The sequence below is a fragment of the Bemisia tabaci genome, chromosome 5 (genome assembly GCF_918797505.1).
Source record: "Bemisia tabaci chromosome 5, PGI_BMITA_v3".
NCBI lineage: Eukaryota > Metazoa > Arthropoda > Insecta > Hemiptera > Aleyrodidae > Bemisia > Bemisia tabaci.
In genome coordinates this window covers 12384760-12409802 of record NC_092797.1, presented here as the reverse complement: position 1 = coordinate 12409802, position 25043 = coordinate 12384760, and the positions used below count along the sequence as shown (strand labels likewise).

At 39.8% G+C, this 25043-nt stretch overlaps 1 protein-coding gene across 4 annotated transcripts in view; it reads left to right on the top strand.

The window, feature by feature from the left end:
- The window catches only part of LOC109042241 (melatonin receptor type 1A), a 64636-nt gene extending 39593 nt beyond the window's left edge, over positions 1-25043 (top strand). For all 4 annotated transcript variants that reach the window (XM_072300299.1, XM_072300297.1, XM_019058895.2 and 1 more), the window contains 4 exons: positions 8729-8937; positions 11074-11411; positions 15621-16016; positions 22419-25043. In XM_072300299.1, coding sequence (XP_072156400.1) covers positions 8729-8937; positions 11074-11411; positions 15621-16016; positions 22419-22610 — 1135 coding nt within the window. In that variant the 3' untranslated portion in view covers positions 22611-25043. The remainder of the gene's footprint in view (positions 1-8728; positions 8938-11073; positions 11412-15620; positions 16017-22418) is intronic.

The window sequence follows — 25043 nt, the reverse complement described above, 5'->3', positions numbered from 1 at the left end:
ATTTCCGAGGAAACATTTTTTCAGAGAAACTGTATAAATTAATATTACTCTTCAAAATTTCTGGAGACACATAAGATTTAGTTGCAATTAAAATCCTTTGAAAATTTGAAGTAAAATATGATTAAATTACCAAGGAAATTTGATCACTGTCAGGGGAATTTTGGCAACGTCTGAGTGTACATACTGTGTTTAGCCTTCGAATGGCAATTTAGGAGACATCAGGGGTGTTTTGCCTTGTGATGACAATGTAAGAGACACCAAGGATACTCATCCTCGATGTTTCGGGCATCCAGGAGCCAATCAGGATATGATATAGATTTCTTGTACAAATAGACCAATTTTGTGGTTACGTCATTCGTTGAATTAATTTAATAGTATCGGTATATGATTGGCTCGTTTGGATGTTTTGAAGTCAAAACTCTTTCGACACGTGGCAAAGTTCAAATAAGACTTAAAAGCACAAGGATTCAAGATTGAGGTTTTTTGTTGTTTCCATTGGAACCATCAAATATAAAGTGGACGTATTTATGCTAAGGAACCATGAACATAAAGTTTATGTGCAACATGGTTCCTTTTAGCATAAATACGTCCAAGTGGTGTAGTCATACCATGAATTGGTGTTTTAAAAGGAAATTGCATTTGGGATATCACAATATTCTCCCTTACAGTCGGTGTGGTATGTAGTCAAAAATAGATCGAAAGATGACTCGAATCTCATAAGGGAAGGAGAAGAGGAAGCAATCGATGAAAGTTGGAAAAAATTTCGGAGGGATGGATATAAAATTAAAACAAATCTCTTACACGTATTTTTTTGAACAAAATTGCTCTTCAAAAAGGTCAAATTTCCAACACCGGAAGGGGCAGGGGGGCCCTCCTTCGTTCGTACTATTACGCCCATGTTGGCGTTTTGATGGAGCTTACCTGAAAATTGAGAAACCTTTCACCTAAGTTAAGGCTGAAAATATGGGCGCTGACGTTGCAACGGTGAGAGTTAAAATGTTATGTCGGTTCGCTAAACCAAAATTTTGGTTCATCCGACCAAAGCTCGGTTTTATGCTGATTGAAGCAGTCAGCCGTACGATTGGAGATTTTCATCTTTTATTAAAAAAACAATCATTGAACACCAACAAACCAAGATATTTGTTCCATGATCAAGCGAGGGTAGATTTTTAAGTAAATTTATAAGTTTACGATTTAAATCATTTACCATTTATAAACACTTCAAAAATTAAATGTAAAACTGTAGGTATAACAATGATTTTTTTGAGGCCGTCGGTATTAGAGAAAAGTCATAGCCAGCATAATGACAGGTACATTTTAAGATTTCTATCGGACGGTACATTTTAAAATGTATGACAAAACTTGCCGAAAAATCGCGGATTTTTTATTCCAGAATCATCTCTGAGTAATAACTTTTTTCATTATTTTTATAATATTACTCGTTTATTTATTTTTAAGTGAAAGTAAGTTCGATCTGGCAGATGGCGAACAAAAACTTTAAGGTATCACACAATGCTCAGTTGAGCTGAGTTAGATAACGAATTCTGTTGGTAATACAAAATTCACCACAAATTAACGGACATCAAAGTACGGCTTCATCGAATTTCCCCGCCCTTTCCGTTTATCAAAGAGAATGCAAACATCAAAATGAAAGGAGGTTGAATCCGACGGAACTTTGAATCTTTCAAGTGTTTTGTGTTAGTCACTTTTGATGTTGTAATTTAAACCTGAAGAGCGTCTTTCAATGGTGCTTTGCCGAGCAAGTAAACCACACGTTTACATTCTCACGTTTTCAGATCGTGCATCTTAAATGGGTACGCTCTTTCAGCTTAAAATTTACGAATGTAACATCGTAGCAGAACTTTCAGCCAATAAATACTAGCTGATTTTTATATCCGAACTGATTATAATTAAGGTTCAAAAACGCAACGGTGATCATCTGTCATCTTCATTCAGCTCAGCACAAGTTTGAATGCAGATTTTGGCCAGACCCAGTGAGGCGGGGTTTCAAGGATTGAACTTTACTAAACTTGCTGCGACAGGCAAGATTGGCGTCGCATTTCACGTTGTGAAAGAAGGTTTCCCTTGCACCTCTGTGCACTAAAACTTGCATAAGCCATGACTTTCATTCTATATTACCCTAAGAGGGAAAAGCCTTGTGCGAATGAAGAACATGCTTTCAGAAAAAAATCAACTTTAAACTTGGATCAATTACAGCGCGTCTTATGGACCAATTTCATGTTTACCTTCGTTTCTTAAACGATTATTTTTCAATATTGGTTATAATTTTGGCAAAAAAATGTCTTCCCAAACCCGCACGGTAAGAATTCAAAATAAAACCACTCAAGGTAAAAAACTATTTTTCCCTCGGCAAGGCAGTGTGAGAATCCATATTTTATTCGTTTTAAAAGAGTTGAGGCAGGCTTTCACGATTTCAAACACTGAAATCAATCTTTTCCGACAAATTGACAGTGAAATAGCAGAAATGCATATGTCGATCGCGATGTTTCAAAATCTCCGCCCTTTTTCTTTTTTTTTTTTGAAAGGAGATCAAACCAACACCATAGCTTGAAAGTTTCACAGAATATTCTTTACATTCTTTAAATCACCGAAGTTTTCCAAGAAATAATGCTTAGTAGTTTGCCATGTAGAAAATGTAGAGATCTACAACGCCACTACCTGTGATAGCATTTCTGCAGTAGCACCATTCACCATCGAAACGGCTAGGACTCCTTCCATTTATGAAGATGAAAAATAAATTGGAAAAAAAATAATAAAATAAAAAATAATGAAAAAAACCACTCCATGGCTAATGGTAAATCTCATTCTACCCCAAAACTTCCTTCAATAGTATTAACGGCGAACCCTCCCAATACATAGTGCATCCAAAACTCGAAAGTATTGGTAAATAAGCTCATTTTATCACGAACCAGCGTGAAAGCACGATGGGAACATTCAAGGAAAGTAGGAGCAAAATTCCTTTCAAATAAACAAAGATACAAGAGGACAAAGGGGGCACAAAAAAATAACCCCGTTCTTGATCCCGTGAGAAATTGTCGATGGGTCGACTGTGCGGTTTCATGGCATCAAAGGCGCCGCCGGGACGCCACCGCCGTCTGACTCACCCTCGCCAGCGCCTTCAACCAATCAATTATGCAACACTCCACACCGAATACTCCCCTGAAACACGCATACATCGGATACCTGGAAGATGTTCGCGAGCTTTCCGTGCGATTAACTGTGATGTAATTATCGCCCCCTTCTTCCCTCCTTGCGAGGCGGCAGAATAGCTGAGCTGCCTTGTTGCATGAGAATAAACGCCGTAAGAACATTCTGATGTTGCCAAGGTTAATTTGGTAGAATCTGAATTTTTAGGAAATTTCCGGAACATATTTCTCAAGAATGAAAAGAAAAAAAAGTTGAGCTATCAGCCGATTTTACAAATATAAACAATGATTGCGACTCAGGCCATGCTTTAATAAAATAAAACAATGTGCAGTCATTGCTTATATTAGTTAAATCGACTACAACTTTTGTTTTCATCATTATGAGAAGCCGAAAACCAAAAAATCTTGTTATTTCTCAAGAAATGTTTAAATAATTTGATTAGCATTTCAATCTAATGAATCTAAGAATTTGAAGTAAAAATATTTGACGTTAAAACCCGACTGAAAAAATTTTTCTAATGGATCAATGAGTCGGTTGCGCTAGTCACAGAATCGTGTTTTGATACTCGATTCCTGTAGATAAGCTAAAAATATCAAGATTTGTCCAAACAGCAATTTTCTACGGTCAATATTAACCGAGACCCTGTATTTTAAAAAACTCGGTTTTTGACGTCACCCGCACCACGGTCGTGACACCCTTGGTTTTTTCCACCTTGGTTTTAACCGTGTTTTAAGTCCAGCAACTAGTGCATATGTGTGTATTACTGATTGATGAATCCAGAATGTAGAATGTAAAAACCAAGAAGAAACATTAAATGGATTACGTTATCACTTAGGTTTAAGAACTACCTCGTACGACTTAAAGTTCATTTTAGAAATAGCGCACGTGCCATTAGCTTCCCTGTGCAGATAGGTTTTTTTAGAGATGAGCCAGAAATGGTGGCTTCTTATTTCAAAATCTAATTCGCATGACCTCACCGACGTTTACCTGGCACTCTGTTCATTGCGTAAACGCCATTTTCTTCTCATGAAAAGTGTGACTCTTCGAACCTAATTCGCATAACTTCCCTTTCAGTTAGTATATTTTTCAGGAGAAATTTGGCAATGTTCGAATCCTCATTCGGCATTCTGCCTTAGCATGACAGTGAATCTCTCGCAGATTCGGGGCTTACAGTTAGTCGTATGTATATTGCATTTTGTCATGCATGAAAGTCACGGATTCCGTTGGGTAACAAAGTGCATAATTAGTTACATCGAGCGTTGTCGAATGAAATGTTATATCTAGGTGAGCATGGTAACAAGTGGCATTTGCCTTCGGGACACATTTGAAATTGATATAAATTCCAGGTAACGCTTGAATCGGTGTTGAAAGAGACTCAGGCCAGCGCAAAGAAAACTAACGACAGTTTTGACCAGCGTCAAGTAAAATTTGATGAAAAAGACTTCGATGCTGATCAGTGTTCTCTGTGATTAGTTTTCATGAGCATTTTGCTGACATTGATCAAGGCCTAAACTCAAAATGGATTCACCATATTCTTATCAGTGTGATGCTTGTTAAAGCCGTTCAATTTATTCAAGTTTAAAATCATTCATTCATTGGTACAATAGCGTTAACGGTAACGTTACATTAACGTTGTTTCAAAATCTATATCTACTCTTTGAGCTCGTTCTCCTTTTCATTCTCTTGTTTTCAGAGGGTGAAAATAAACTCTCGTCCTCTGTATCCGAAGCTGCGAGTCTTTGACGAGACAAGTGAGAAAGGGGTGAAGTTTTCAGGGATGGCGGTTAACAAGTATATTTTGCGGTGCGATGTGCCTAGAATTCTGAACCTCGGATAAGTTTACACGATTGACGAAGGTCGGGTAAACCAACCGAGCTCTTGTATCGTATCAAACTTTGGGTTTAGAAGAGACCAGACATGAGATGTGCCAAACATAGTTGTTATTCACAGGGGCGTGTTACTTTACACTCAGATTTAGTGACCTCATTCATCGCAGTTCTTAATTTATTAATTTAATATTTTATTTTTTGTTTTTTCAATTTTATGATGAGGTTAAGAACACGATCTCTTCGATGTGTTCGTCTTCGTGAGATAGAAACACGATTCACGAACAGTCGTTGATGTTATACATGTTCGATAATATCGATGGCTAAGATTAAATGACCTATTTCAGTTTGCGACGTTGCAGAATTCCTGTCGTACTTCATTTTTTCTTTGGAAATGCAATTGACTAATTCCTTCAAAACTGCCTTGATTTCTTCTCTATTGGCAAAATATTCTGTTTAAATTTCACGCTATAAAGGATTATTTCTTGATTCGGAGAGAGTAAGGTATACGCCAAGTAGATGCATAAATTACATTTTTTATTTACCCTCTCTCTCTCTTTTCTCTTGGAATGAAAAAAAAAATAATAATTGCGGAAATTGTAAGCGTGGTATTTCACTTTGACCATCGGTACTGTTGTCCGATAAATGAATGGTGAAAGTACTAAATCCTATATCTCGAAAATCGTGAAAACGATGAGGAAAAGTTTCGCCATTTCGAGCTGATTAACGCATGCAGGCCAATACCAAAATGTTCAAAATCGGCCAATTATTCTCCAAATTCGTACGACCCTCCATGTTAGAGCTTCTCTCCCTCCTCCTCTTCGCTCTTAACATGCCGGGTCGCTAAATTGACACAAAGCAGCTGTTAAAAGTTACGGTTGCGAGAGTAACCGATTCCAGGAATCTGAATTTCGTGATTTCAAAGCCCGTGCGTGGATACAAAATGAGGTAGCGGGGTTAGGTTGGGCGCTGAGTCTGACATTCGTAAAGCCAAGTTGTAGCTTGACGATCAAAAGCAAAAAGTAGGTCACGATTTTCGTTCTTATTGTTTTGTATGGTTTCAAGCACAAGAAAGCTTCCACACCATGAAATCTGGATTATTTTTGGTCAAGCTCAAACGCTATAGCTTCGTTTTTCATAAATTTTACGTTGATGTAAGATGTTTGAGGGATGCCCTTTGCTCACATTTTTTTTTTTTAGGCAAGGATGAGCAGGTTTTGGACTGTTTGTCAATAGCGTTAAAATCTTTGGTATTATCTGAGTTTGTTCGACTGATGTGTCGGACGCCTGGATTTCAGATGCAGCATCTCTCTGGAGGTCTTCCTTTTTCCGAATGCTAGATTTCAGAATTAAGTTTACAATATGATATGTCTGTTTCGCTTCGCAGTCGCAACTCTTAGTCAATTTATAATCAATTTCTCTAGATTTTAAGCTATTTTATCTTGAGAATCGGGTTACTCCCCTCAGACAAGAATGTAGGCAATTTATTAGCAATACAACAGGAAACTGCTCAGTAAACGCACTGCAAAAATGCGTTTCAATGGTAATTCAATCTGCAGCTAATGTCACAGACTGTAATCAAATGAACCTGTTGAAAATTATTACAGCCGGTGCTCCTGAAATTTGATTCAATTCACTTTTCAACCCTCGACCCACATTTTTGCGTAACCAAAACCAATGATGAAAGAATGATTCATATACTCTGAAACACCCTGTATACTATTAGTCTGGTAGGAACTTATTCATTCACTGCAGACATCGTCTCAAAGCTCCCTGAAATGGGATATTGTATGAAAATGGATACTCATACTGAAATTTCACACGAACCGTGTAAAAGCCACCGTATTGCTCCGTGATCAAGGATGATAGGCAATTAGCAATACAAAAAAATTCTTCAAACTCCTGTGAAATATAATTTCATGAGATATTTTGGGGTTTCGATATTTTTTTAAAAAATATTTGAATGACGGAAGCCATGAGACGGAAGCTATCAGTAAAAACTCAGTCCTTAAATCTGCAAAATGGAGGGGGGGGGGGGAGAAAACATAATGGTCAGTCGAACTTCGATTTCTCGTCAGTTTTTAGATTGTTATTCTTTGCGCGCTGTATACACAATCTTTGGACATTCAACGAAATTTTACAGCATTTTTCAGCAAAAAAAAAAAAAAAAAAAAAAAAAAAAACAAACCCTCATACTTTGTGTAGCATACAATCAAGAGATTGACGTGTAACGCATACCGCCTGAGACGCGAAGCATTCCGGAGGTTGAGCCGCGAAACGGATAGGAAACGTAATCCCTAGTTTCATAAAATCAGAGAAGCAATTTCATAAGATTCCAAATGAAATATCATAAGACTTAAGGGTTTACTCCTAAAATTTCGTCAAATTTAAATTTGCACCCCTGATCATCGAGGGGTTGAAGCTTCCGACTTGGCAACAGGCAGGCGACGTCGTGTCGGGCGTCCGTCGCTCATCCCGTCACGAAATCCGCCCGAGCAGGGACAAATGTAGCTTGTCAAAGTTCACTTACACTTTCGCGAACCCGGTTGCCATGTTAGGAGCTAAAAGCACAATTTTACGCTGCGTCGGAGAAATTTCCATTCCGGTTTCCACCTGCGAACGCCGGGAGCTTAAATGAAGCTCGCCGCGAACCTAACCTCAAGGCGGGAATCAATTTGAACGTCGTTTGGACGTCGACTCGCTATTACGTGACGCGGCATTCCGTCGACGGCTTAAAACCTAACCTAACCGCAAGTTCTAAGGTCACGCTTAAACGCTTTCCCAACCCCTGTCTCGCGGCCAAGTTCAAAAGTTACCCTATTCGTCGGGCTATTGTGAGCGGAATAATAAGAAAAGTGCGACGATCGAGGTTCGTCTCTTCGCGGTTAAGGTGATTTGTCCTAGATTCTGGCGTGGTTGAACTAAGCAAACAATTTCGGCAGATACTGGCGTTTAGCAAAAGAAAAAGAAAGAAAGAGAGTAAAAAAGAAAAAAAGGACAATATCCCCTGTGCGTGGGCGCAGAGAAGTTTTTTTAAGCAATTTTGGTCAATTTAGAGGATCTTGCAAATTTTGTGAATTATCACTCTCTTTCTCCAGCAAGACCCCTTTCCTTGTCAAAATGCGTTCCTAATTCCCCGAAAATTCGTGTGAATGATTGATACCCCATGAAGGAATTTCAACTCCCCGCCGAACCTCCTTCTCCTACTCACACCTATTAAAGTTCGTTGGCATTTTTTTTTTTTAAAGGGCACAATCCAATCCATTTGAAAGAGTTCATAAATCGAGTGAACTTCTAGGACAGGGGATGGAGAGGGTAAGAACCTCCGTTACGTTGCGTTCCAAGAGGGAGGGAGAGTTAGAGCCAGCGTTACGCAACCCTCTCTATGGGTGTAGAAAAACACGCAAAATTTCAGAAAGTTCGCGCAATTTTTTACTGGTCGCCAGACGATTGCGACCGATCGACGGTCTGCGCAGCAATTAAAAGTACTGCAAATTGTATTCATTTTATTTTCAACAGTTTTTTACACTTTTTTGGATCTGAGAGGGGGGGGGGGGTCATCAAACGTCACGCCATTATTGAGGGGAGTCGCGGGTATTACGAAATGTTTCAATGGGAAAAAGGGGGTCAAAAAAGTGCGTTACGTAATTACTGGCGTTCCGGCGCTCCCTTTTTTTGTTAGTGTGCGTAGTAGATATTAAACTTATGCAAACATTATGATTTGTTTTGCGAAGGATGAATCAAACGCACGAGGAGTACCCGATCATGGAGATGACCCTAAGCCCCATGTTGGACGCTGGCGGGATATCCCCGGTCCAGCTCGCTTACGACTGGAGCAGAGTGTGGCGACTCCTCATCATGTTGGCCCTCTGCGTCATCGGAAGCATAGGCAACGTCTACATGATCAGCTCGGTCATGATTGAGGACCACCTCAAGAAAAAAGGTAAGCACTACAACCCGCACCTCAGCCTTGACTTACTTCAACGATGCCATTTGAACCACAAGGGGTCCGTGCGATGGTCATTAAATCGTTTTTGACGATTGAAACATACGATCAGCCAAAAGTAACGAGATCTGTTCCGGAATTTCGCTGAAATCATTCTCCAAAGATATGTACCTCCTTCTCAGTGGTGAGGCGTTATGATCGATATTTCCTCATTTGAAGCTGTGGTGAACAATTGACCATTTAGGTAATCGTTGCGAACACCCTGTTCATCGATTCTTTTCCATAGGTCTCAACGGCAGAAATCGATTTATCGCAAAGCACGCTGCGCTACTGTTACCTCTGTGCTACGGAAGAACGCCGTATGAGCATTCAGACGTTACCAATTTTCCTTTGATGAAATATGAACTTTCGGGAAAATTTGGGAATATTTTCCGCCAAATTTCCAGAGAACTTGATTCGCAATCATCTTTAAATTTTCTGAAAATTTCAAGGAAAAATTATTCATAACTCTGCTTAAAAATAAACATTTTATTGGACGAAATTAGGCAACACTCGAATGTTCATACTGCGTTTTTTCTTAACACGGCAGTGTAGGTATGCCGCTTTAACGACACTCCCTGTGGTTTATGTGAGATTAAACCCTATCTCGAAAATCTCACACTACAGCATTTCATCCCCAATCTCGTTGCGGGCAACCTCCTTCATTGCGCCTACTCCCATGTGAATTGTACAGCCTAATTTAGGACCCTCTTCGACAACGCATTATGTGCCCTATTCTGCATACCATATGTATTGTTTTGTATGAAAATCATGTTCGAAGGTCTGTTCGGAATCCGTCATACTCTCTCATTCCAAACGCGATCCTCTCTAGAGGTACATCATACGAGATTATCAATCGGTACGTAAATCGTAAATTCTTGACGTATACAAGAGCTCCATTAAATGGACAGGGGTCCGTTTGTACTTACACATGCTGCCTTGTATGTGTCAGGTATGTGCGATTTATATACTGATTTCAATGCAAGATTCAGCGAGAAACACGATGGCGCAAGTGGTCTTCTTTGGAACGAACTCCAAAGCTCTCAAAGTTGAGGCCGTAATAGAGGAGATATCCCACACTATCCTGAGAGTCCACCTCCACATCAAGTCATACTCTCCATACAAAGATAGGGAGCAAATACATTAATAGGGTTTTTACTTAGTTTGGCGACTCCAAAACTGGAAACACGGCAACTTTGCTGCATGCATAATTGCTCTCTATCTTAGTATGGAGAGAATGACTTGATATAAAGGTGGACTCTCAGGGTAGCGTGGGATATCCTTTCCATTACGGCCTCAACTTTAAGAGTTTTTCCTGAGCTTTGGAGTTCGTTTCAGAGAAAACCCGTGATGCCATCGTATTTTTTGAAAAATTTCTCCCAAGGAAAAGTACTCAACTTGCAAATCCCCTACATGTTCTAAAGCTTTATTTGGACCGCGTTAGGCAGAATGGAACCAAGCCACTATTGGCAAATTTGATTGGGCAATTTACTTTATTACATGAAAACGGTTTTTCACAGTTTTGTGAACATTTCATTGAAGTTTCTGCATAGTGCAAATTCCTACGACGAGACCCGAAAGGCCAGGATAATCCGAGCGCCTTCAATTTAGACGAATACAACACGGACGTCCATTAAGTACGAATAGTTGTATTCGGAGTATGAATAGTTGCATGCATCTGTAGTTGAAGGCGCTAGTTTTTGTTACACCTACCAGCCTAACTGTGGAGTGTGAGCGGGCGTTTTTCTCTTGTAGTTTCGGAACAAGGTGAAATGGACCATATTAAGCAGAAAGGAACCAAGCCACTTCAGTTATTTCCAAAAACTGGGCAATTTTGAAGTTAACGTTTGTGCGGATTCCTTTGGAAATTTTGAGGAATTTGCTTCGCACAATGCAGGAATTTCACTAAAATTTGCCCAAGTATCCGCACATTCAAATTTCAAAGGAATCCGCACAAACGTTCTCTTGTCAAGTTATCTTGAAATTAGTTTGCCCAGTTAAATTTGGTAAGCGGATACGGCTTGGTTTCTTTCAGCTAAGCCCGGTCCATCTGATTATGAGCCACCCCTCACAGCGCTTTGCTTTAATTCGCAGGCAACACGTTCATCGCGAACGTAGCGCTGGCGGACTTTCTGATCAGCGGGTTCGTGATCCCTCTGTCGGTGGTGGTGCTTCTGGCCGGGATGGAGGACCCCCCGCAAGTGTGCCAGTTCCAGTGGTTCGTGGCCATCCTCTGCTTCGTCGTCACCGTCCTCTCCTTCACGCTCACCGCCGCCGAGAACTACACCCGACTCTGCCTCTCGGCCGAGGTCTACTCCGTCATCACTTCCCGCCGGGTCACAGTGACCGTCATCCTCGTCTGGATCATCAGCGCCCTCCTCGCCTTCCTGCAGCAGTACTACCGCCTCGGACCCGACTACTGTGCTAAGAGGGTCAGTTCCGTTCTTCTGATAGTAGATGGTGTGGTATGGTCTTATCAGTGGCGTGGCGTGCTTTGCGATCTATCGATAATTCTATCGATAAATAAGCTGTGGTAAATAATCGATTATTAAGGTGTTCGCTGCGAACACCCTGTTTATCGATACTTTTCCATAGGTTTAAATGGCTGATCAATCGATATATCGCAAAGCACGTCACGCCACTGGTTCTTATAATAAATAATGGGGTCTGTTCATCGTTGAACCCGGAGGGTATGGATTCGATCGACATGAATCGATCAAAAAATGAAGACGTGAACCGATCGAGGCCGATTCGATCGACAACCGTGAATGGATCGACAAATCCGTGAATGCATCGACAAATCCGTGAATGCATCGACAAATCCGTGAATGCATCGACAAATCCGTGAATGGATCGACAAATCAGTGAATGGATCTGAAAACCCGCGAATTAATCGACAAAACCAGTGAGTCGATTGACAAACCGTGAGTAGATCGACAAAAGCCGTGAGTCGATCGTCAAACGCATGAATCGCTCGACGAACCCGTGAATCGATCGAAAAACCTGTGAGTCGATCGAATTTTGTCGACCAAATTGGTGTCGATGGAGTCGCGTCGATTGGTTCACGTTTTCGATTATCGATCGAATTGACACTGGGTTTTTTTAATTAACTGTCGATCGAGTCGGTGTCGATCAAATTACGTTGATTTGTTCACTTTTTCATTTTCTGATCGATTCACGTTGATCGAATCCATACCCTCCGTTGAACCCGAAACGGACCCTCATTGGGGGCAAATCCATTGGTGGCTACACGAAGTTGGCAGCATTTTTCTCTCCTGATTCAGATCTATGGAAATGAATTGATTCTTGGAGAGGCCGGGTGCTCCAACAAGAATTTATTATTCTTCCCAGGTTTACAGTGGCGTGGCGTGAATTACGATATATCGATTGTTATGCCATTTAAACCTATAGAAAAGGATCGATAAATAGGGTGTTCGCAGCGAACACCTTAATAATCGATTCTTTACCATAGGTTTAAATGACATAACAATCGATCTATCGCAATTCACGCCACGCCACTGCAGGTTTAAATGGAGAAAAGCCAGTGTTGCTAAACTGCTAGGTCCGCCTCTCGGGGGAATCACGGTCCGATCAAGTCGATATCGACCAATGTTTCATCTCGGTTCCTTTTTCAAAATTAATTTGGACCTCTTTGCATTTAGGAGAGGAGAAGAGAAGGTAATTTCAATGAAAATTCGAAAAAAACATTATTGCATTTTTTTTTTCATTACCTCACAAATTCGATTCTCTTAATCAAAGACAGTTTCTGCAACTTAAAATTAAAATTAAATATAAACAATTCTTTATGAGAAATAAAAGGAAAATTTCACAACAAGAGACCCCTAGTTTTTTATCTAAAAAAGAAAGAAAGAAAAAAGAATTCCTCTTCTGTTGAACTCGCTCAACCAGTGGCATTTTTTACATATCTATGTAAGGGGAGAACTGTTTCTTCAAAGTATTTTGAGAGTAAGTTGATGTTCAGTAAATCCTTTCCTTTTTTACTATCACAAATAGAGACTTGAGTGTAAATGCAAAGCTGCTTAAAAAATCATTAAATGGAGTTAAATATAATATGCTGCAAGGTAGGTTACACGAAAGAAATTAATTTTCGAATAGGTAACTACCGCTGCACGAAGGACGTTTTCTCGCCTACCCCGAAAATTGAAGGCGAAATAAAAATGTGTGCAACCAATGTCAGCTGTGCAGCAGGACTTCAATTTTATCAAACTGAATGAATCAGCTGAGGCTGTAGGTACAAAAATCGGCAAACTGCTGGAGCGACGCGTTGGCGTGAAAGTGCTGATCACGAATACACTTCGATGGAGTTCATTTCTTTAATTAATTAAAGCCTCTTAGTTAGAGTGCAGCGATAGGGCTGAATTCATTAGCAAAGTTGGCGCCTGATGTGGGGACTTGAATTGTCTCGAAGCAACTCGGGTGTAGTGCATATTTACATCTACGTCTATGCGGAGAGAATTTGGTTGCACACATGCACACGCAGATGAACTTTCCCACAATCGTATCTCGTACCAACATATACTACGTGCTCAATGTACTCAACGTAACCGACGAGCGTTTTCTGAGATTGTTGGTTGATTTCATGCAAAACTATTGGTGCTACTAATCGTGATCCTATAATACTTGGATCGCATTTGGACGTATTTCTGCCAAACGGAACTATACGCATCATGACATGAGCCCTGCTATGCATATATTCTTATAGATTTCAGGGCTCATGTATTAATGCACACAGTTCCGTTTGGCAGAAATACGTCCATTTAGCAAAAAAGAACCAGCGCGATTACAGCGTTTTCAAAATTGTGCAACTTTTCTTTCCTTTTAAAAATACTCCATATATGTACAGTATTAAAACTTGCACAGTAATTTTCCGTAAAAATTAACAATTTTCTGGTGGGGAGGAAAACATTTTTGCTATAAAGAGAGATATACAGATAATTATGAAGAGGCGACATTTTTACAACATTGAAATTGCGCTGGTTCCTTTTTGCTAAATGCAATCCACTTAGTTCAATCACTTTTCTACGAGCGCTAGCGACAGATGGGAAAAATTTAAACACAATAAAATATGAGAGAAAAAACATTCAAGCATTGAAAGAGAAACATAAATTAAATACCTAGAAAAGCTCTCCGGATGGATGCAGCTGTCCGAATCGTTTTTTGCGACAAAATGACCGTTTTCCAAAATCAATTGAATGAATGCATTTCATCAGGGTCAGCCGGTCCACAAGTCAATTTTGCCTTATTTTTTTCATCTCAATTTTTCCAAGAGAAAACTAGAAAACTTGATATTTTGAATGTTTCTGCAAATTTTCTCTAGATTATGGAGAGTTTCTCAAGTCAGAATGGTACTTAGGTACATCATTTTCTGTTAAAAAAATCAAACACGCGAGAAAATTGGACAACTTCTAAAGCATCTAAGGTGCGAGTCCAGTCAGTACACTTTGAATGAACAGTAAAAAATACAGAATATTTTGTAAGATACAGTATAAAGTGTAACAGTATATACTGTAAAAAGAAGATGCGTTTCAGACACTTATTTACGATTTATTACAAGTAGGTTTCCATAATTTTATTCAAAGTCAAAGCCGATTGTTCTAATATTATAATACCTAATCACAAATAATGCAATAGCGAACTTGCCCGTGTTCCTTTAAGAAGAGCGAAGGTAAACTTTGGAAACGGAAACTTTTCCGGAGAATAATGTTTGAGATGCTTTTAGTAGGAAGCCTCCTGACTTTTCCACTCTTAGAGAGCAACGTTGAACACACCCTTTGTGAAGTTCCAGTTTGCTGAGTGCAAACGATTTTATAATTGCCCGCATCCCAGAATTCACATGTTACCTCGAATGAAAACGGCTGCCGGAAAGACTTCTCAGAACAGACCAGAGCGGGGAAAGTTTAGGGGATAATTTCCTCGCACTCATCTATCCATGGAGCGTTCGGGACCATAAGAACTTAATGGTAAAGAGCCTCCCAAAATTTCGCCCCTTTTTCGGTATTCGATTCGACCATCGAACCAAGGTTTAAGTGGCAGCTCATAATAACAGAAAACTCAGCAAAAAATTTAAAGATGAGTATAGGAACCGTTTTCGAGTTACCGGGGGGGGGGGGGGGGGCAAAAGGGTCAAACTCCGGCCTTATTTTTCGCAATTTTCTTGTTGAATTGATGTGTCTACGGGGTTGTTATCGTTGTTTACACATGTTATACACACCGGTTCCTACGTATATTTACACGCAAAATCGAGTTTTAACGTTGACGAGTCGATATATCGATCGGTTATATCGATTTTTTAAGATTCTTTACGGAAAATCGACGATTTTTTGAGATTGAAATTGTCCATTTTTGATTCATTCATGGATGACTAAATGCACCTAATATGACTGTAATACACCGACACCTACGTATTTTTCCTTGTAGAATCGATTTTTAACGTTAACGAGTCGATATATCAATCGCTAATATCGAATTTTTGCGATAAGCACCAATTTAATCTAGGGTTGAATGTAACCGGTACTGTAACGCCTTCAAATTGTATGTTAGGCAACTCTACATACGTTCGGTGATTTTATTGGTTGACTGTGAAGGGGTTTTGTTCTGATGTTGTCTATTGTTGTTCTCAGGTGCTGCCGGGTATCATCCCCTACCAGGCGGTGATCGCGGGGATGTTCCTGTTGGTGCCGGTGCTGATCACGATCGTGCTGTACCTGCGGATCGCGTACCAGGTGAAGCTGGCGCGGACGAACCCCGACTTCAAGCCCTCGATCGCATTCACGTGGGACTACTCCCTGATGCAGGCCAACATGTACTCCTTCCTCATGTTCCTCATCTTCTGGTCACCGTTCGTCGTCACGGTGGCCGTCACCTCGGTGCGCAACGTCTCCGCCTACCTCTTCTACAACCTCGCCTGGTTCGCCCTCTCCAAGTCCTGCTTCAACAACCTCCTCTACTGCGTCGCCAACCGCCACTTCCGCAACGCCTACATCAACCTCTTCCACTACTGCTGCTGCAAGACCACAGTGAGTCCACACACACCAAACTCCTCGGCCCGCATTCATGGTCATAGGTTGAAGTCCCCGGGGCTCACCAGCCGCAGCTCCTTTCCTTAGAGAGGCTCCATGCGGGTTACGTTGCGATTAGAGAGGTCGTATTCTTAGGGCCGTATTTATAGTCGTATCTTAAACAGCTCCTTTTCTGAGGGGGTCACATTTGGTTTACATTGTGATGTTGAAGGAGACACTCAAAATAGCATAATTGAAAAGACAATTTTCGCAAACCTCGAGTACAAATCGACGGTGTAAGTCGGCAAACACATAACTCGTTTGCGGTGTCTGAAAATCTCCGCCTCTAAGTTATTTTTTAAAGGAGAACAAATTGACATAACTCCTTGGTGTTTTTGCAGAATTTTCTTGAAACTGTTTCTTTACAGAGAAGAATAATCACGACAGTTTTGAAGAATGCGTTGAGTAGTTTTCTGTTTAAAAAATAAAGTATGACAGGAAGTCTGCGACGTCGCAAACCGAGTTATGTGCTTGCCGACTTGCACCGTCGAAATATGCGGTGCTAAGAAAGAAAGCCGTATGAGCCTTCAGGCGTTGCCAAGTTTCCTGCAATAAAATCCGAATTTCAGAAATGTTCGGACAATTTTGCAGCGCAATTTTTGCAGCAATTTTGACACCTCTTGCAAGGAGGTATTCAGGTATTTCAAAAATTAAACCGTAAAATCTTACTGAGGGTTCGGAAAAATTGTATTTTATATGCTATGCTACATGAAAGGTTGCCTGAAACTCTCTGTAATTACAATGCAAATCATAAGGGAAAGTCGCTTGTTAAGTGGATTACTTTAAATACGGCCTTTAGGATGATTTGAGGAAGCCTCTTCAACAGAACAAGGAAAAGGAAATTTGAGAAAATATTGAGTGAAAATCAACAAAATGAAGTTGACAATGGATTCCTGAATGAGATTCGAACGATTTGCCATTAGAGGAAATGATAAATATGCTTGGTCAAATATCCATTAAGGTGATTACGTAAGGGCTCATCTTATATTTTTCTGCAACAGTTGTATTTTGTATTTATTATTCTTCAGTTTTTACAGTGAAAAAGCATTACCTCTCGAGTATCCATTAGCACAGTTACCTATTTTGTGGAATTTTACTCCATGGAGTCCATGGAAATTATCCTTGTTTATACATTGTCCCGGGGCATCAAGAGGAACATCCTGCCAATTTTTTTTTTTCAAATCGGATTTTGTTTTGTTTTTTGCAACCGAAGTTCTCGTTATCCCGGTGGGATCTGTTTAATGTGATAAAATTCCCATGGGGGCAATAGGAATTCCGCGTGTCTAAATAGGGAGTTCGACGAGGAAAATATATGTAATAACAGGACGTTCCCATAGATACTCTGGAAAATATTTCTCCATGAGGTCTTCTACCGTTCTTTAATCACAACATAAACACAACTGTGCTGGAGCCTCTCTAAGGGTAGGTGCTGTCCATGAATGACTAGAAATACGGTCCTTCATCTTCACCGGGTACCTTCTGGGATACTTACATCCGATTATGAATCCTTATGTCCTCGGTCCGGGCGATCAAACTTGCTTCAGAGATAAACTGGTTGCGTCAGGAGCACTGAAGGGGATTCGAAACAGAAGTAAGTTTCCATTGTTCCCTGAGATATTTGGGTATACTAAATCTAGATATACTAAATATTGGATTATCCAAAAAAACTAGTTTGGCTACCGGCCTATGTGGATGACGAGAACTTGAGACAATTGAGCTCATATTGGCATTATTCATTCGTAAAACGTGACGAAATGAATACAAGGAAAAACTGTGCAAACGTATACTTAAGCCACTTTATTGGAGGTCAACACTTTCCACTTACGGAAGTAGAGATGACATGGAAAATTTGCTTTTAAATGCTGTTGAAGGTTCTCCAATATTTTTTCGATTGCTTAGGGAAAGGGAACCAAAGTAGTTAGGAGAAGACAGGTCAACTCGCTGCTAGGTTGGCAAAGCCTCCATGACGATATAGGTATAAATCATTTGGCATTTCGTACCTTTTCATGAATTAAGTCTTACTCTCCAGCAGTTTCAAGGAGCCAGCTGATCATTTATTCTTCCTCCATGATTAAACATATTATAATTTACTCTAATTAAGAGTAAAGAACCGACTAACAAAATACACGAAATGAATAATCAAATTTCGACCAAATTAATATGTAGCTGCTGAATATGAGAAAAAATAACCTAAAAATCCGTCAAATTAAATTTATAACACTAAATGGGCTGCATTGATCAATAAGCAATTAATATATTTGTTCCATCCATAGAAATGCTCATTTGTCTGCAAAGGAAAACGAATAGCACATAGCTTGTTTTTGAAATGAGCCAGAAACAGCAATTCCTTTCGGCGTAATATTGTGCAAATATTCTTCACCAGAATAAAAGTGGAATCCTGCCAACCACGTACAACAAGCAGACCTCATTTTTCCGAAAAAGTTGGCTCCCTTCAGGCCAGTCGCGAGGCGTGAATAATCGATTTTCGATATTTCTCCATTTGAAGCTGTGGCAAAGTATCGATTATTAAGGTGATCGTTGCGAACTTCCTGTTTATCGATCCTTTTCCATAAGTTTAAATGGCAGATCAATCGATATATCGCAAAACACGCCTCGCAACTGCCTCCAGGCTCGTCGTGAGGGGCGCGGAAAGTACCAACTCGAGTGAAGCGCCAACCTTGGGGGCGCCAAAATTGCGCGCCTCTTTCCTCCACATCCCCCTCCTCTTCCTCTCTAATGGGAAATACGAGTTAGACAGAAATATGCCTATTGATATGGAAAACTTCCGGGTTTCTCCACAAAGAGTGATACATTTTCATTATATTCCCGCCATATTTACACTGTAATATTTTGCTTCGAGAGTAGGGTGGAAAGCGCTCTCGCGTATCGCGTGACATGATATTAGCCCAATTTGACTTTAACAATTTAAATACTAAATTCTTGGAATAAATTTCGAAATCTTCATCACTTGTCAACGTTGTAGAAGATTGTACCGATACTCGCACTTAGCTCGTTGATTCACCCTTTCATTGCTTGCAAAGAGAGGAAATGAAGGACACCAAATTTGATGTTTGTGTGGTTCACAATCGGGCACAAAAATCCGCACAACCGTTTACATGTAATAATGTGCGATAATAACTGCACGGTGTGTACGGCCAGGACAATCCGAGCGCCTTCAATTTAGACGTATGCAACAAGGGACGTCCATTGAGTACGAATAGTTGTATTCGGAGTATGAATAGTTGTATGCATCTGTAGTTGAAGGCGCTCGTGTTTGTTACACCTACCATCCTAACTGTGGGCGGGCGTTTCTCCCTTGTAGTTTCGGAACAAGGTGAAATGGACCACGTTGAGCAGAAAGGAACCAAGCCACATCAGCTATTGCCAAATTTACCTGAGTAATTTAATTTTTTACAAGAGAAAGTTTGTGCTGATTTTTTTAAAAACCATAAGGAATTTGCTTCGTAGTATTCAGAAAATTTACTGAAATTTGCACAAAAATCCGCTCAACAGTTTACAAGTAGAAAATTAAATTACCCGATTAAATTTGGTAATAGCTGATGTGGCTTGGTTCCTCTCTGCTTGACGCGGTCCAATTTACTCCAGCAACGGCTTTGGTTCCTTTTCGTTAAACGCCTTCAAATATCGACTAATCTTTTCAGGCATTAGTGCGGATAAATTGAAATTTGGGATCGTATTTATAGTCGCTCCTTGAACAGCTTCTTTCCTGCGGGCCGATTATTGAAATTGATAGATAAAGCTATAGACAAAGAAGACAAAAGAGATATGGAGGCATCCTATTGGTAGAAGCGGATGATTGCAATGGTCAAATGAGGTACATTATAGACTTATTAACGGCAACCCACGAGAGACCCTGTAGTTAGTCCATCATTTTCTCCCTTAGTCTACAGGAACCGCCCATTTCAACCAATAGGATCGCTCAATACTGTCCTCATGTCTCCTTTGTCTATTGCTTTGCCTATCAATTTGAATAATCAGCCCGCTGGCGAAGGAACACGTTTTACGAACCTCAAGGAGGATTTAACAGTACAATTTCGGAGATAGATCCATGCAAGAGTTTATGATAATTCGCTATAGTACTAGAATAGGTACCAAATACTAAAAATAAAATTTTATGATTTGGCCAAACTTTAATGTGCCTGCAGAAACTCCCGAAAATATTGGAAAAGCCGGCAATATTTTTTCGAAAAGGCATGTGCTTATTTTTTGATGAGGTGATGAGGTGATTGTTCATCTATGTTGTGATTTAAATATTTTCCAAAAATAAATTTCATGAAGTTACACTGTTAGATTTGTACTCAAAATTCGTCAAAGTCGTCTCAATGGACCACTAGACAAGGTACGAATTTCAGCATTCTGATACATGTTTCTCAACTAAAATTTCATGTAGAATAAGACGCGCACAACGAAAATTACCGAAATCAACTCCTTCCAAATATATTTGATGATTCTTGATACGTGAATTCAAACCACCCGCTCATGAAAACTCAATGCTCTACGTGATTCACATCGCGCGCTAAACGTTCTCATGACAGTCTCTGCGATATAAAAATCTGGCAACCTCAAACTTGACGCTTCGGCTCAGCTATAGCAAATTGCTAATAGTTTGAACAACACATGGTGGGAAATGAACATTGCTCGATTGAGCAGCTTGCTGGAACTGTAGTAGTGGGCGATTTGACTCACGTAGAGTTTTGAGTTTCTTGTGAGCGGGCAGTTCAAATTCCTCGTAACCAATCTGAAATAAAAACGTTGATATCTTCGTTAGGAGTTGGTTTCAGTAATTTTCGTTGTGCGAATCGTGTTCTACGTGAAATTCTGATTGCTTAAATTTCCAAGAATAAATCCAGATTGCTTAAATTTGTACCTTGTCTAGTGGTCCATTATGATAGAGATCTCCTTGAACATTTGTATGACGTTAGAAATAGTCTCTTACAAGGATTTATAATGATTTTCTCCTGAAAAAAATTACAAAATTCAAAAGAAAAAAATTTACTTTCTACGGCTACGGCAATTATAAGATATATCCCTGTCTGTCTGGAAGGTCTATTTCTGAAGTTACCTTATTGAATTGTACTCGAGCTTTGTTCAAATCGTCCCATTTTAATGATGCGATGTTATGGATCTCTTAAAACTCATTCAATCACAATGTAAACCATATGGGGCTCTTAAGGGAATGAGCTGTTCAAGAAACAACCATGTATCGATGGTGAAACTGCAGAAATGCGTACCTCGGTTCGCGGTGGTGCACACTTATTGCCACGATTTATTTCATACATCGAAAACCACTGAACGCTTTTTCTTGAAAACTCCGATGATTCGTCCTATCTAATTATGTAAAGAGTATTCTGTGAATATCTCAAGGTATGATTGGACCGATCAGATAAATCTGACTGCGTTCAGTAGAAAGGAACCAAGCCACATCAGCCATTGCCAAATTCAATATGTACGATTATTGTACGATACGATTCGATATGTTCAATCAATTAATAATGTACGATAATAACTGCACGGTGTGTACGGCCAGGACAATCCGAGCGCCTTCAATTTAGACGTATGCAACACGGACGTCCATTGAGTACAAATAGTTGTATTCGGAGTATGAATAGTTGTATGCAACTGTAGTTGAAGGCGCTCGTATTTGTTACACCTACCAGCCTAACTGTGGGCAGCCGTTTCTCTCTTGTAGTTTTGGAACAAGGTGAAATGGACCACGTTGAGCAGAAAGGAACCAAACCACATCAGCTATCACCAAATTCAATTGGGCAACTTAATTTTTTGCACGAAAACGATTGTGTAGATTTTTGTGCAAAATTCAGTGAATTTTCTGCATAGTGTAAATTCCTTAAAATTTTTCAAGGAATCTGCACAAACGATCTCTTGTGAGAAATTAATTTGCCCAATTAAATTCGGCAACAGCTGATGTGGATTGGTTCCTATCTGCTCAACGTGGTCCATTTCACCTTGTCCCGAAACTACAAGAGAGAAACGCCCGGCCCCAATTAGGCTGGTAGGTGTAACAAACACGAGCGCCTTCAACGACAGATGCATACAACTATTCATACTCCGAATACAACTATTCGTACTCAATGGACGTCCCTTGTTGCATGCGTCTAAATTGAAGGCGCTCGGATTGTCTTAATTTCGGATTGACTTAATCTTTTTATATATTTTGTCAAAAGTGTCATGTCCGACTTCTTCCAAAGACTCGTTCCGCGGTGCACCGCCATTGAGGTACGCATTTCTGTAGTTTAGCCGTCACTATACAGCCCACGGTGTGTATCGCTCCCTCATGCCAGAGCAGTAAACTGATTGTGAGACTTTTTGATGTGTCCTCAGGTGACTTTCAGCAGACGGACGCGGACAGACGCTTCTCGGCCGTCAGGCGACGTGAGGGTGCACATCATCCCGGGCTACAACATGTACTCGTACACGAGTCCGCAACGAGGCCGAGACATGTTCAAGCCCATGGACAAACGCTCCCGCCCGGCTTGCAATCGACTCGCCCAGAAGGACATCTACGAGCTGTAAATCTACCCCCGCAGCATTAATGTATGAGTCGTCTCCAAGACTGCTCTGCTTGTGGCGCACCCACGCATACAGCGCTCCCCGCGACAGCGATCGTAACTCACTGGGAAAAAAACACATTGGATCTAGAGTTTAGACTCTCAAAAACATCGACAAGAAAAAATACTCTTGATCCAATCGGATTGTTGCTGAAATCAAGAACCAAACCTCTTAATTTGAGCGGATTTCCTTTTAATTTAAGCAAAAATCTGATCGAATCATGAGTATTTTATCTTGTCAATGTTTTCAAGAGTCTGGACTCTAGATCCAATGTGTTTCTTTTTCCCAGTGAAAGGGGGTTCAGAGGGTCTCATCCCCCATAAAAGCTGCGATTGTGCATAGCCGTTCAATAGCATTAGATCCCAGTGCTGGCGTGCGAAGGAAAAACGGCGTATGAACATTCGAGAGTTCACTGGAAAAAAAAGTCGCTTGGATCTAGAGTTCAAACTCTTGAAAACACTGACAAGAAAAAAATACTCTTGATTCAATCGGATTTTTGCTTGCATCAAAAGGAAATCCGCTTAAATTAAGAGGCCTGGCTCTCGATTTAAACAAAAATCCGATTGAATCAAAAGTGTTTTTTCTTCTCAATGTTTTCAAGAGTCTGGACTCTAGATCCAAGCGACTCTCTTTCCAGTATTGCCAAATTTCCTTCGATAAAACGTTTATTTATGAGGAAAGTTATTAATATTTTACTTTGAAATTTTCAGGGAATGTAGGTGAAGTTTCAAACAAAGTCTACTGTAAACCTGGAAGAAAAAAATTCATAAGCTTGCCAACAAATGCGTGTTTATTCAAAGGAAATTTGGCAACGCCTGAAGGCTCATACGGCATTCTTCCTTAGCATGGCAGCGTAAAGGGCTGGTGCAAAAAAGTTTCCTAAAATTCTTCGCTTTCCTCACAAAAGAACGTAGCAACATTTCAATGTTGCCAAATTTACCAGCACAGATCGCCTTTTTCACCGAGAGAATCTTGGGCATTTCTAACTGAAATTTTTACCGATTTTTCTTCTGATTTTTGAAGAAAAATCAGAAGAAAAATTTGGGAGGAAATTATATGGATACATTCTCGTAAAAATTCGAATTGTTTGATTCAATTTTGCAACCTTAGAATGAGATACGTTCCTTCGAGCGGCAAACGACAAATTGTGGTAAAGTTGGGGTCGTACCGCAACACTTGGATTAATAGCTAATTTATTGGGACACTACCACAATTAATTGGAAATGCCCATATTATATAACAACCTCCTTCCCTTTTTTTCGTGTAAAGGGTCCCTTGACCTGTCCCTAAAAATATATTCTATAAGATCTTTCCCGCAGACTGCATTATAAATATTTCGTTCAAAAAACTCGTAAATTTTAGGGAGAACATTTTGACATTTATAAAGAAGGAAACCCTTCTGTGTAATTTCCTCCTTGTGAGCATTTGCATCTCACTGTGTTTAAGAAGTACACACTCAAATTTTTATTATGTGAGTATCAACTTAAATTTTTACAACATTAATAGGTAAACTCTTAGTTTTGAGCGTGGCCACGTGCAAATACAAACGACCTCGAGAATTCAACAAAATTTTTGTACTGATTTCTTTTTAGTCTTCGTAAATTTTATATGATTGATACGTAAAATTAAATTAAAATGGCTTCCTGCTTTGTGCATTCTATGAGTTTTTTGAAGAGTTTATTATGTATTAGAATTTTATTTAAGAGACATTGCTACATTAAGCTGTTGGTTTTATGAGAATAGGTGTGGATGGCACTGCTACATCAAAGAGCCATGAAAGAAAACCGGAGAAGTCACTTTCTCACGCTGGTCAATCATAGTCTTTCACCAACATGTTAACAGGGCTAATTTGTACAAAATATGTATATGAAACGTCAGAATTTCTCCAGCAATTAATACGAGGCGACTTTTCAGTGATCCTTTATTCAAAAAAGAATCCTACTGTGCAAAACATCCGTGCTAATAAACAAAAAAAAACTGTATAGAACATTTGGACATAGCCGATTGTTTCTTATAAAACTCTTTCTGGGAGAAATTATAAATTATTTTCCTCTAATTTTTCAGAGAATGCTCTTTCAATGTAATTTACCATAAAATTCAAGGAAAAAATACTTATGCATGACTTTTTATGAACTAACAACCGCAGCCATGCGTTGTACCTAAGAAAACCAGAGCGCCTGCAATTTTTTGTGTATGCAACCCGGACATCCTGAGAGCACGAATAGTTGCATCCAGACTTAGCCATTGAAAAGCCGCAGCGCCTGCAATTTTTAGGTAGATTTCGAAGAAATATCTACCTATTGCAGACGGTACGACATCGTAATTTTCGGGAATTTTCGCTCAAAGAGCATCGATCCTGAAGCCCTGAGTTGAAAAATGTAGGTCATAAAAAAAGTA